The sequence below is a fragment of the Pristis pectinata genome, chromosome 8 (assembly GCF_009764475.1).
Source record: "Pristis pectinata isolate sPriPec2 chromosome 8, sPriPec2.1.pri, whole genome shotgun sequence".
Lineage (NCBI taxonomy): Eukaryota > Metazoa > Chordata > Chondrichthyes > Rhinopristiformes > Pristidae > Pristis > Pristis pectinata.
The window spans coordinates 5,977,684-5,990,213 of NC_067412.1; the positions used below are offsets into that span (position 1 = coordinate 5,977,684).

The 12,530-nt window shown below is 46.3% G+C and overlaps 1 protein-coding gene and 1 long non-coding RNA gene across 2 annotated transcripts; one reads left to right on the forward strand and one right to left on the reverse strand.

Annotated features, from left to right (window-relative positions):
- Positions 1–206: 206 nt before the first annotated feature.
- LOC127573859 (uncharacterized) lies at positions 207–6,129 on the reverse strand. Its single transcript, XR_007956818.1, has 3 exons — positions 6,031–6,129; positions 823–897; positions 207–286 (listed from the first exon to the last, which is right to left on the reverse strand). It is a non-coding gene; the product is annotated as an uncharacterized LOC127573859 (long non-coding RNA).
- Positions 6,130–9,391: 3,262 nt separating this feature from the next.
- foxl3 (forkhead box L3) lies at positions 9,392–11,971 on the forward strand. The gene is made up of 3 exons (XM_052022054.1): positions 9,392–9,873; positions 9,988–10,156; positions 11,138–11,971. Exons 1-3 carry the CDS (start codon positions 9,764–9,766, stop codon positions 11,606–11,608), a joined length of 750 nt encoding a protein of 249 aa, XP_051878014.1. The 5' UTR covers positions 9,392–9,763; the 3' UTR covers positions 11,609–11,971.
- The last annotated feature ends 559 nt before the right edge of the window (positions 11,972–12,530 follow it).

A 12,530-nucleotide genomic window follows, 5' to 3' on the forward strand; every position in this document is an offset into this window, starting at 1 on the left:
GAGACCTGTGGGGAAGCCCCTCAAACAATGAAAGGGTGCATCACCCCAAGGGGCTGCATGAGTGGCAATGGTGTTATGGTTTAAAAAAAGTGTTAACACTGCTGAATGTATTGACCATATGACACTAAGAATTTAAAATGTTTCTGCACTGTGTTTTTCTATTTGTACATATATTGTATTATGAATAAATTTTTTTTTGAAATAAAAGGCCGTCCATTTCCTTCGACAGATGCTGAGTTCCTCCAGCAGTTTGTTTTTTGCTCCAGGTTCCAACATTTACAGTCTCCTGTGTCTCCAAGATAAAAAGATAAGATTTCTTTATTAGTCACATACACATCAACACACAGTGAAATGCATCTTTGCTTAGAGTGTTCTGGGGGGGGGGGGGCAGCCCACAAGTGTCGCCACGCTTCCAGCACCAACATAGCATGCCCACAACTTCCTAACCCGTACGTCTTTGGAATGTGGGAGGAAACCGGAGCATCCGGAGGAAACCCACGCAGTCACGGGGAGAACATACAAACTCCTTACAGACAGTGGCCGGATTTGAACCCAGGTTGCTAGCTAGTAAGTAGTGGATGGTAATGGCGTTTCTTCAAAGTAACATTTTTAAGGCAAGAAGTTAGCAGAAAGATGTAATTCCTCTGACCCAATGCATTGGTAGCTGACAGTGACTGCAATAGATTACCATATTTCATCAGAACCAAACTGTTCTTATAAATTCAAGAACTCAATATCATACAGCATTCAGTCTTGGTGGATTCTTTGTCCCACCTTCAAATAACAGAGTTGTCTCAGTCATACTCCACACGTGTTCTTCACCTATTAAAGCTCTCCAAGATCCGCTTCTTCATCCAGATATTCGTCTACCTTTCCTTAATTTATCCCTGTTTGTTCCTTTGGGAAATAAACACAAGACATCAAAGTCAAGTTTGTTGTCAACTGCACAAGTACATGTACACACAGGTGCAAGGAAAAACTTACCTGCAGTAGCATCACATAGCATCAGATATGCAACATTCACAAGAAAAGCCTAAATTAACAACATAAATTATATAAAATTATACAAGAAAGAACATGACTAGAACCTACTAGTAACTATAATGCAACTAGCATTATCTGCAGTTTTGATCTGTCAGTATTGAAAGAGCGATTCAAGGTTTAAAAGGACAGCAAAACGCAGATGATCCTGAGCTTCAGATCCAGTGTGTGTGCAGGGTGTGTGGACAGGGTCAGGGGCTCCGGAGTTGGGGTCCAGGACATGAGGAGTCAGGAAATCAGAGGCATGGGTAAGTTTATGGCTGGAACTGAGTTCCTCCAGTAGTTTGTTTTCTGCTGAAGCTTCCTTAAACTCACTGGGTTCATTGGAAAATTTGTTATCAAAAAGAAAAGTGAAATAAAAGTGCATTGAGGTATGAAGAGGAGTAATGTCCAATAGTTCAGAAGCTCTGGCAGTTCAGGACAACCAAAGACCCAAGAGCTCTGGATTATCAGTTTTGCTCTACAGCTGTGTCTGAGGCTGAGGGGCAGCACAGTGGCACAGCAGGTAGAGCCGCTGACTCACAGCTCCAGCGACCCAGGTTCAATCCTGACCTCCGGTGTTGTCTATGTGGAGTTTGCATGTTCTCCGTGACCACGTGTGTTTCTTCCAAGTGCTCCGGTTAGTAGGTTAATTGGTGACTGTAATTTGCCCCTAGTGTGTGGGTAAGTGGTAGAATCTGGGTGGAGTTGATGGGGATGTGGGGAGAATAAAATGGGATTAGTGTAGGATTGGTGTAAATGGGACTTTTGATGGTCAGCACAGACTCCATAGAACAATACAGGCCCTTCGGCCCACCATGTTGTGCCAACCTTCAAACCACTCCTAAGACTATCTAACCCCTTCCTCCCACATATCCCTCTATCTTAAATTCCTCCATATGCTTATCTAACAATCTCTTGAACTTGACCAACGTATCAGCCTCCACCACCACCCCAGGCAGCGCATTCCATGCACCAACCACTCTCTGGCTGAAAAACCTCCCTCTGATGTCTCCCTTGAACTTTTCTCTCCCTCCCTCCCCATTACCTTAAAGCTATGCCCTCTTGTACTGAGCATTGGTGCCCTGGGAAAGAGGCGCTGGCTGTCCTCTCTATCTATTCTTCTTAATATTTTGTATACTTCTCCCCTCATCCTCCTCCTCCTCTCCAATGAGTAGAGCCCTAGCTCCTTTATTCTCTCCTCATAATCCATACTCTCCAATCCAGGCAGCATCCTGGTAAATCTCCTCTCCTCGATGGGCTGAAGGGCCTGTTTCCATGTTGGATGACTCAATGGCTGAGACGACTGGTGGGGGGAACTGAGGTTCTAGAGAACTTTACCTTGTCAAGCCCTCTAAGAACCACCTTAAAACAGGTTAGAGTCACAGAGTTATACAGCATGCAAACAGGCCCTTTGGCCCAAATCATTCCCACTGACCAAGAGCTCATCCCATTTGCCTGCGGTTGGCCTACATCCCTCAAAACCTTCTCTATCCATTTCTATCCAGTTCAACTCTTGAGATTCCCAAAGATCTCCTGGTAAGTCAATTGGCTGCTGTAAATGACCACTTAGTGTAAGTACATGGTAAATGAATCAAAAACAGAGTTGATAGGCATGTGAGAGAGAATAAGTTGCAGGAGGGGGAAATGGGACAGATGGGAGGGTTATGCTGGGAGCTGGCATGAACCTGATGGGCTGAATGACCCTCATTATCATAAGGAGTAAGTGGTCCCATAAAGCACTATAGACTGTGCACTACTCTAATTGTGCTTTGTAAGTTCACACTGATGATGCACATTCACATGAGAAAACTGAATCCCAATCTCTTCTGAGACAATCCCCTATGTCAAACCCAATCAATTGTCATTCTGATGATCATCTCATCATCCTAATGCAGGGTTTTGTAGAGTTATACAGCATGGAAACAGGCCCTTCAGCCCAATTCATTCATGCTGACCAAGTTGCCTACCTGAGCTAGTCCCATTTGGCCTATGTCCCTCTAAACTTTTCCTATCAGTGAACCTGTCCAAATGGAGACACAAGAGACTGCCAATCCTGGAACTTGGAGCAACAAAGTGCTGGAGGAACTCAGCAGGTCAGGCAGCATCTGTGGAGGGAAATGGACAGTCAACATTTTGGGTCAAGACCCTTCATCCAGGCCCAACCTGTCCAAATGTCTTTTAAATGTTGTAATCATACATGCCTGTACCACTTCCTCTGGCAGCTGGTTCCATATACCCACCACCCTCTACATCAAAAACTTGCCCCTCAGGTTCCCTTTAAGTCTTTCCCCTCTCACCTTAAACCTGTGCCCTTTAGTTTCTGACTCCCTTACCCTGGGAAAAAGACTGGCCATTCACTTTAGCTATACCCCTCATGATTTCATACACTTCTGTAAGGTCACCAGTCAGTCTCCTACACTCCAGGGGAAAAAAAAAGCACCAGTCTATCCAGCCTCTCCTTATAGCTCAAGCCCTCCAGTCCTGATAACATCCCAGTGAACCTTTTCTGCACCCTTTCCTATCACAGTGTCAAACAAAGAGCAAGATCACAGAGAACCCAAATGCAGAACACCAGTACAAGATTGGAGTCAGGATACTTCCTTGGAAGGAAACACAGGCAGCAACCAGGAGGAATCTTGCCTCAGGGCTCTGAGGCAGAGGCCCAACACAGAAACAGGATATCCTAGGAGAAACAGCAAAAGCAGGACTACTCTAGAATTGCCAGCTCTAAGCAACCAGGAACCAAAGATTGACCAATACTCTGGCAACCAGTGCTAGTGGAACCAGGGCTCTAATACTAGTCTCCTGATGGAACTCAGGTGTGTGTTATTATGCAATTGGTAGTGCATGGAAAGCATGTGCTGCACAACAGAGCACCATCAATGAGGTCGAATCAAGGACCAGCACTCGGAACCATGACATTTCCAGCTTAGTGACATCCTCCCCATAGCTAGGCGATCAGAAATGCACACAATACTCCAAGTGTGGTCTCACCAACACCTTGTACAGCTGTAACATAATGTTCCAATTCTTGTACTCAGTGGCCTGACCAATGTACAATTGGTCAGTACAATTCTTGTACTCAATGCCAGTTGCCAAACACCTTCTTCACCACCCTACCTGTGTCACCACTTTCAGAAAACTATGTACCTGCACCCCTTGATCTACAACACTCCCCGGAGCCCTACTGTTCACTGTGTAAGTCCTACCCTGGTTTTGTCTTACCAAAATGCAACGCCTTGCATTTATCTGAATTAAACTCCATCTGCCATTCCTTGGCCCACTTACCCAGGTGAGCTGGATCCTGTTGTAACCTTAGAGAACCTTCTTCACTATTTACACTTGACTAAGAACATGGACACATCAATACCACTGAAGGGAATATTAGTTCCCATGAAGTAAAAATAGAAAACAGAGGACCTCATTTTCCCCAAACGTTAACTGCTTCTCTCTCCACAGATGCTGCCCGACTTGTTGAATGTTCCTAGCATTTTCTATTTTTATTCCAGATTTCCAGCACCTGCTGTTTATGGATTTTGATACAGATTAACTCGGAGAACTCCTGGAGATAAACACTTAGCTCGGAGCGATGAGGGAGTTCAATAAATTCTACTCAAACAAGCCGGGCTTTTTGCTGTATGCAGTTTACAGACACAACAGCAGACACGATGATTCCAGGATAATTATGGACATAATTAAGCAGCGATGTGCTTTAGATCTCATGCGTTTTACGCTAGAGCTGGCGATAAAGCAAATAATAGGAGCGGTGGGAGCCAGGCAGTTAATCCTTCACAAACGTTTTAAATATATTTTACTTATTTTGCTACAACTAGTGGCAGACTCGCGGTTTTCTCCACTATGCCTCGGTGGGCGTGTGTTTTGATCGCTGTCGGCGTTCGTTCTATTACTTTGATGATGTGAAATTAAACTTAATTTATAACCCAGCCTCATTGTAACCAAAGTATTAACACCAAACACCGCATATCAACGTGTGCTTGACATGACTTTCTAAACTGTAATGCCTCGGGCTATTGCTGCCTTTCAATCCGCGCACGGCGCACAACTATTAGAACTTGTGTCATTATTTAGAACAGAAATGAATTTTCACAGCACGCCGATTCAGTTCCCTCTATTTATCCCCGTATCCTGGCGTTTAAGACTTCTCTTCCCCCAAGTATAACGGTCCTAATAACTTCTCAAACGGAGCTGGGCAAATGCGGGTATATTTTTCCATTTCTCACAGGGATCTATCAGATTCTTGCTGAAGCAAAAATAAATGGAATATGATGGATTCAGGTAAATGCTAACTAGTTTCATTGTCAATCAATGACAAAATGCACTATTTAAAATGCTTTAAAGTGTAAGTTGCAATCACCAAATAACATACTTGGAGGGGAACCGTGTCTGAATTTTCACCGAGATTTCGCAAGGGGGGAGTACCATGTCCTGGTGATGTGCAGACACAAATATAAAGGAACTAGCAGACGAACCAGAGGCGAGAATTTTCTTTATAAGGAGTAGGCCGTTCAGCCCGTCGGTACTATTCCGTCATGGATAAACCTGTCCCCCCCCCCCCCCCCCGTCCAATCGCCCAGCCAATCCCATCTCCAGCAATCCCATTTACAGAAATGGGAAACGCTGCGTAAAAAGAGGCAGTGGATGAAGATTTAATAGGAACTTTCAAAATGAATTTCGCGAGATCATGCAAGTCTCACGGTACATCGAATCCAAGTAGAGGAATCCCAATAATACAATCCTTCTCCCCACACTGCCCCATAGCCCATGCATTAACTCTCCCTCAACGACCTATTCCAGTTCCCCTCTGAAGACTTTCCAACCTCCACCACAGATCTCGGATGATCCCAGTCCTCAAAACCAATTTCCCAACCGGTCACTACATTATTTCATTCAGAGAATCTTCCTTAAGGATCCGGAACTTGCTTCAATTCAATTTGCAGTCCGAGGAAGTTACATACGATTTGTTGGCGCCGATTTTATTGCACTCACTCAGCGTTCCAAGTTATCTGGCGGGTCTCTCAGTTCATCGGTAGGAGGGAACATCACCAATAGCCTGTCCTAGTCCAACCACGGAGACGCCACCGCCAAGAAAGCTCACCAGCGCCTCTACTTCCTCAGGAGGCTAAAGAAATTTGGCATGTCTCCGTGGACCCTCACCATTTTTTATGGATGCACCATAGAAAGCATCCTATCCGATTGCATCACAGCTTGGCACTGCAACTGCTCTGCCCAGGACCGCAAGAAACTGCAGAGAGTTGTGGACACAGCCCAGCGTATCAGGGAAACCAGCCTCCCCTCCGTAGACTCTGTCTGCACTTCTCCCTGCCTCTGTAAAGCAGCCAGCATAATCAAAGACCCCTCCCACCCCGGACATTCTCTCTTCTTCCCTCTCCCATCAGGCAGAAGAAACAAAAGCCTGAAAGCACCACCAGGCTCAAGGACAGCTTCTATCCCACTGTTATAAGATAATTGAACAGTTCCCTAGTACAATAAGGACCTCACAGTATATCTCGTTTTGACCTTCGCTTTATTGTCTACCTGCACTGCACTTCCTCTGTAGCTGTGACACTATTCTGCACTCTGTATTGTTTTACCTTGTACTACTTCAGTACACTGTGTAATGAGTTGATCCTTATGAACAGTATGCAAGACAAGTTTTTCACTGTACCTCGGTACAAGTGACAATAATAAACCAATTCCAATTGCAATTGCACTGAGTAGTGCACCAGCTTTGAACTGAAGTACAGATTCCAGGAGTTTATGCCTAAAGACGTGTTTTACTTCATGTTCCTCTTCTAGCTTTTCCCTCGAATCTTAAATCTGTGTTGCCTGCTCCATGCACCACCAACTAAAAGGAACACCTTCCCTCTGCTAAGCCAGTTCAAATCTCGTCCGCTTCTATCAAATCTCCCTATCTCCTTTGTTCCAAGTGATTCCAGACTCACCCTGGAACCTGAAGTCCCTCATCCCTGGAAGCACCCAGTACCTCGCCTCTCAGAATGTGCGTAAGCTGGAGAAAGTGCAGAAAAGATTCACCAGGATGTTACCTGCATTGGAGGGCTTGGGTTATCAGGAGGGATTGGACAGGCTGGGTCTCTTTTCCCTGGAGTGAAGGAGGCTGAGAGGGAACATTGCAGAGGGATATCAAGTTATGAGTGGGGTATAGATAGGGGAGGTAGCCAGAGTCCATTTCCCGTGGGGGGGGGGGGTGACTAAAATTAGAGGGCATGGGTTTAAAGTGAAAGGGAGAATGTTTAAAGGGGATCTGAGGGGTAAATTTTTCACACACAAAGGAGTTGGTATCTGGAATGAGCTGCCAAGAGGAGGTGGTGGAGGCAGGAACAGTCACAACATTTAACAGGCATCTGCACAGGTAGTTGAATGAGCCGGGTGCAGAGGGATTGGAATTAATGCAGGCAAGTGGGATTCAGAATCAGAATCAGGTTTATTATCACTGACATATTTCATGAAATTTGTTGTTTTGCGGCAGCAGAACAGTGCAAGGCATAAAGATTACTGTAAGTCACCAATAAATAAATAAATAGATAGATAGATAGACAGACAGATAGATAGATAGACAGATAGATAGACAGACAGATAGATAGATAGATAGATAGATAGATAGATAGATAGATAGATAGATAGATAGATAGATAGATAGATAGATAGATAGATAGATAGATAGACAAATAGACAGACAGATAGATAGACAGATAAACAGACAGACAGATAGACAGACAGACATAGATAGATAGACAGACAGACAGACAGATAGATAGATAGATAGATAGATAGATAGATAGATAGATAGATAGATAGATAGACAGATAGATAGATAGACACAGACATTCAGATAGATAGATAGATAGATAGATAGATAGATAGATAGATAGATAGATAGATAGATAGATAGATAGATAGATAGATAGATAGATAGATAGATAGATAGATAGATAGATAGATAGTGCAAAAGAGGAATAACAAGGTAGTGTTCATGGGTTCATGGACCATTCAGAAATCTGATGGCGGAGGGGAAGAAACTGTTCCTGAAATGTTGAGTGTGGGTCTTCAGGCTCCTGTACCTCCTCCCCGATGGTAGTAACTTGAAGAGGGCATGTCCCAGGTGGTGAGGGTCCTTGGTGACGGATGCTGCCTTCTTGAGGCGCCGCCTCTTGAAGACATCCTCAGTGGTGGGGAGGGTTGTGCCCATGATGGAGCTGGCTGAGTCTACAACCCTCTGCAGCCTCTTGCGATCCTGCAGATTGGAGCCTCCATACCAGGCAGTGATGCAACCAGTTAGAATGCTCTCCTCTGTACATCTTTAGAAATTTGCAAGTGATTAGTATAGAAAGGCATGACGGTCAGCATAGAATCTGTGGGTCGAATGGCCTGTTGCTATGCTATACACCTCTATGACTCCATAAACACACAAACAAGAGTAGACCACTCGGCCCCTCAAGCCTGCCCCAGCATTCAATGGCTGACCTAGCCCACACCTTATCTCCTCTTCAGAGCTGGTTCCCCGTTGCCCTCAATTCCCAGATCTTTCAAAACTGTACCGACCTCTTCAGATCCCTCCAGTGACCCAGTCTCTGAACCCTCCAGAACTTCACCGCCTTCTGTAAGAAGAAATTCCTAGACGCTTCAGTTTTAAGCGACCCTCCCCTGATCTTCCACCCCTCCTTTTAGCCCCCTTCCCCCCTCACTGGTTAGGTGACACCTCCCCTGCTTCCCTGGCTTTGGACGACGAAGACACAATGTTGGAATCTGGAGCAATCGACTGGAGGAACTCAGCGGATCGGGCAGCGTCTGTGGGGAGAAAGGGATGGGCGACGTTCCGGGTCGAGACCTTGCTCACGGAAAGGACCATGTTTGCGGGACTGCGGGGAAGTGGGAAGGAATGGAAACCGGCGGGCCGAACAGTTGCTTCCAACCATCCTATGACCTGGATTCCGCCGGTACAACAGCTCCGAATGTGAACAAACTGAAGGGGCCTTTTTTTTACAGTGAGCTATTAGTTTAATTCTTAGCACAGATCAAAGGCCACACACAAACAGCAATACTTTCCCCCCCCTGGCTGTTTCTCTTTCAACTTTTCGTATTTGTCAGGAATCAGGGAAATTCTCTGTTCCGCCGGCTTTGAACGCAAGTCTCTGCCTTAGTCACGGAAATACAATTTATGTCTATTATCTTGCTTTACAGATTGCATCAGACCCGCTTATGTTACTCGCTGGTGCTGCAGTGGGGAGCGGGGCAGAGTTGATGTAAATACAGAATTACCAAACGAGGAGAGTCTTTTGTCTTTGCATCCTAAAACAAGACGAGAGAGAGAGAGAGGGAGAGAGAAAACTCTAGCTCAATTGCAGCGCTCCCTTCTAATTTCGGGCGCAGCGAGCCCCTGTCTTGATCTGGTGCGGAGATGATCGCGTTATCGCGTTAGACCACCCACCGAGAGCCCGGCCACTGGTTGAACACAGCGAGTTCAAAGGTTCATGCGAGAATTAACCAATTTAATAAGTTATTGCCAGTCTTATAGGCAGATTAAATAGTAGATAGAGAAGCCTCTCCACGGACCTCCAGAGAACTCGTAGCGATTATAAGCAAGCATTTCCTTTTAATGTCCATTGGCTGTGAGGAAGTTACCCACTACCCTGGAGTGTGTGTGTGTGTGTGTGTGTGTGTGTGTGTGTGTGTGTTTTAGTTTGCTCTCACTGCTTGGGAGATGTTTGACAATTCTCAGTATCCCTACAACTGTTTCAATTACGATGGCGATGACTATCCGCCCTGTGGCTCCGGCGAGAGGAAGAAAGCGGCGACGCGACCTGCCTACAGGTAACCCATGTGCACTTGGGGGGCGAGAGAGGGGCTGGCAAGGGGTGCGGGCGGGCGGGGGGGGGGCGGTGTGAAATTGGGAGAGACTAACGCCCGCTCCGTGCTGTCTTTTAGTTACATCGCTTTGATTGCAATGGCCATTCAGCAGAGTCCCGGCAACAGAGTGACGCTCTCCGGCATCTATGATTTTATCACCAACAAATTCCCCTACTACAGGTCCAACCAAAGAGCCTGGCAAAATTCAATCCGCCACAACTTGTCTCTTAATAGCTGCTTCGTGAAGGTGAGCTCTCGGGATCGGGCTACCTCGGGAATTGGAGAGATGGGGACCGAAGACTCGAATAACCCCCTCCCCACTTCCCCGTGTATCGGATTGGCTGAGTTACCTGGGCTCCCAGCCCAATTCGATCTGACACACTTTTCTAAAATGCACAACTTTTGCATTACACTCGATTGGTGCCAAAACATTTTTTTTTCTTTTGCTGAGATTATCGATAATTCTTGATGGGTTAATTTTAAGCGACGTATTATCTCAGAGACACAAGAGACTGCAGATGCTGGAGCAACAAACAATCCAGATCTGAAGCAGGCCTTCGACGCGAAGCGTCGACTTCACTCTCCCCACAGATGCTGCTCGACCCGCCGAGTTCCTCCAGCAGATTACTTGTTGTATTCGCTCAGAGAAGCAGTTTGAGGCCGTGTTGCGTTCTGAATTACTTAGACCCGCATTAACAGCAAGAGGGTGTTCCCCTTTGCATGAACCTTATTGGCCATATGGGGACTGTCGATGGGGTTTATTCTGGGTTATAGCTATGAGTTGGTTTGAGTGCTTATAAGCGAGGTAAAAAAGAACTATTTTGTTTTCCAATATAAAATACCAAAATTACTATAAAACTACGATAGGCATCGATAGAGTAGACAGACTTTTTCCCCAGGGTAGAAATGTCGAAATATCAAAGGACGTGCATTTAAAGTGAGAGGGGGAAAGTTTAAAGGAGATGGGCGTGGGTAACTTTTTAACACGGAGAGTGGTGGGTGCCTGGAACGGGCTGCCAGGGGAGTTGGTGGAGGCAGGTAAAATAGAGGTGTTTAAGAGGCTTTTGAATATATGGGAATACGGACCGTGTGCAGTCAGAGAGGATTTAATCTGGCATTATGTTCAGCACAATATTGTGGGCCGAAGGGCCTGTTCCTGTGCCAAATTAATGTCGTACACAACTGTTCCATGTTCCACTAAACTTTCCTGCGTTCTTTAACGAACCAGGTCCCAAGGTCGGAAGGGAACGAGAGGGGGAAAGGTAACTTTTGGACGTTCGCATCGGGATGCGAGTCAATGTTAGATCTGTTCGAAAACGGCAATTACCGGAGGAGGAGGAGGAGTGTGAAAAGATTCCAGAAATATCACCCCAACAGGAGCGGGCGGCCGCCGTCTCCCGACCCAGGGGCAGTGGACAGCGTGTTGCTCGGCGCTTCCTCGCACGGGGACAGGGCGGATGGCTCTCAAACGGGGCGACTGAGCCCCGAAATATTCCTCGGGAACGAAAGCTCCAGCAGACAACCTCGGGACACCGGAACAGGACAGAAAACAGGGTCCGAAATCAAATTCAGCATCGATTATATCCTGTCCTACCCGGACCCTCTCCCCGGTCTCCGAGCTCAGGGCACCTCACAAAGCAACGAACTCCTAATACTGGATCAACAGTTGTGGACCGCGAACTCTCTCCATCGTAAGTAGCGCCTTCCGCGCGTTAAATCTGTGCCTTGCAAGCGGCAGCCGAGGCACCTTCCAACCACTCGTTTCCACTTTGTACCGTGCACCGTGACTGTGTGTCTGTCCCCTCAGCCAGGAACTTCAACCCTTCTGCTCCGGACGGACGCGAATTCCCCTCGTTCAATCCTTGGGACGGGAGTTAAAACAAAAAAAAGTATCTCGGCACCGGACAGCCCGCCTAAGCATGTTAACGCGCCCCATTAAGTTTGTGATAACTTGGGGACAGAGTTGTGAACCGTTTCTTTCGTGGGTTTCAGGGGAGGGGTGCCCCAGTGCAGATCCTCGCCTTGTGCTGAGAACCATCTATGTATTAACGGAATAAATTGATGTGACTGAAGCTATCCAACTGGGGGCCGTGTTTAACTCCTTTATTGCATTTATCTTGGGGTTGCTAAAATATGAAATTAACCCCAGGTGACGCTTGAATCAGCCAATAATCGGATTCAGATCAGTTTGTTGTCGTATACACCAGGGTGCAATGAGATTCCTTAATCGCGGGAGTTTCACACAGTAATAATAAGTACCAACGGTAAATACAAGGGCAAAAACAACGGAGGGGAGCGAAAAGGAACGCTAAAGTGACTTAAAGCACAAAGTCCCCCCCCCCCCCCCCCCCCCAGGGAAGGGCGTAGCAGAAATAGAGGGCTTAGGTTTCAGGCGAACATAGAACAGTCCAGCACAATACAGGCCCTTCAGCCCACAATGTTGTGCCGACCTTTAAACCTCACCTAAGACTATCTAACCCCTTCCTCCCACATATCCCTCTATTTTAAATTCCTCCATATGCTTGTCCAGTAATCTCTTGAATTTTACCAACGTACCTGCCTCCACCACCACCCCAGGCACGGCATCCCATGCCCCAACCACTCTCTGGGTAAAAAAAACC

Coding starts and splice junctions, on each gene's coding strand:
- foxl3 (XM_052022054.1), top strand. CDS start 9,764: ATGTTTGACAATTCTCAGTATCCCTACAACTGTTTCAATTACGATGGC. Junction 9,874..9,987: donor GCGACGCGACCTGCCTACAG/GTAACCCATGTG, acceptor GCTGTCTTTTAG/TTACATCGCTTTGATTGCAA. Junction 10,157..11,137: donor TTAATAGCTGCTTCGTGAAG/GTGAGCTCTCGG, acceptor TTAACGAACCAG/GTCCCAAGGTCGGAAGGGAA.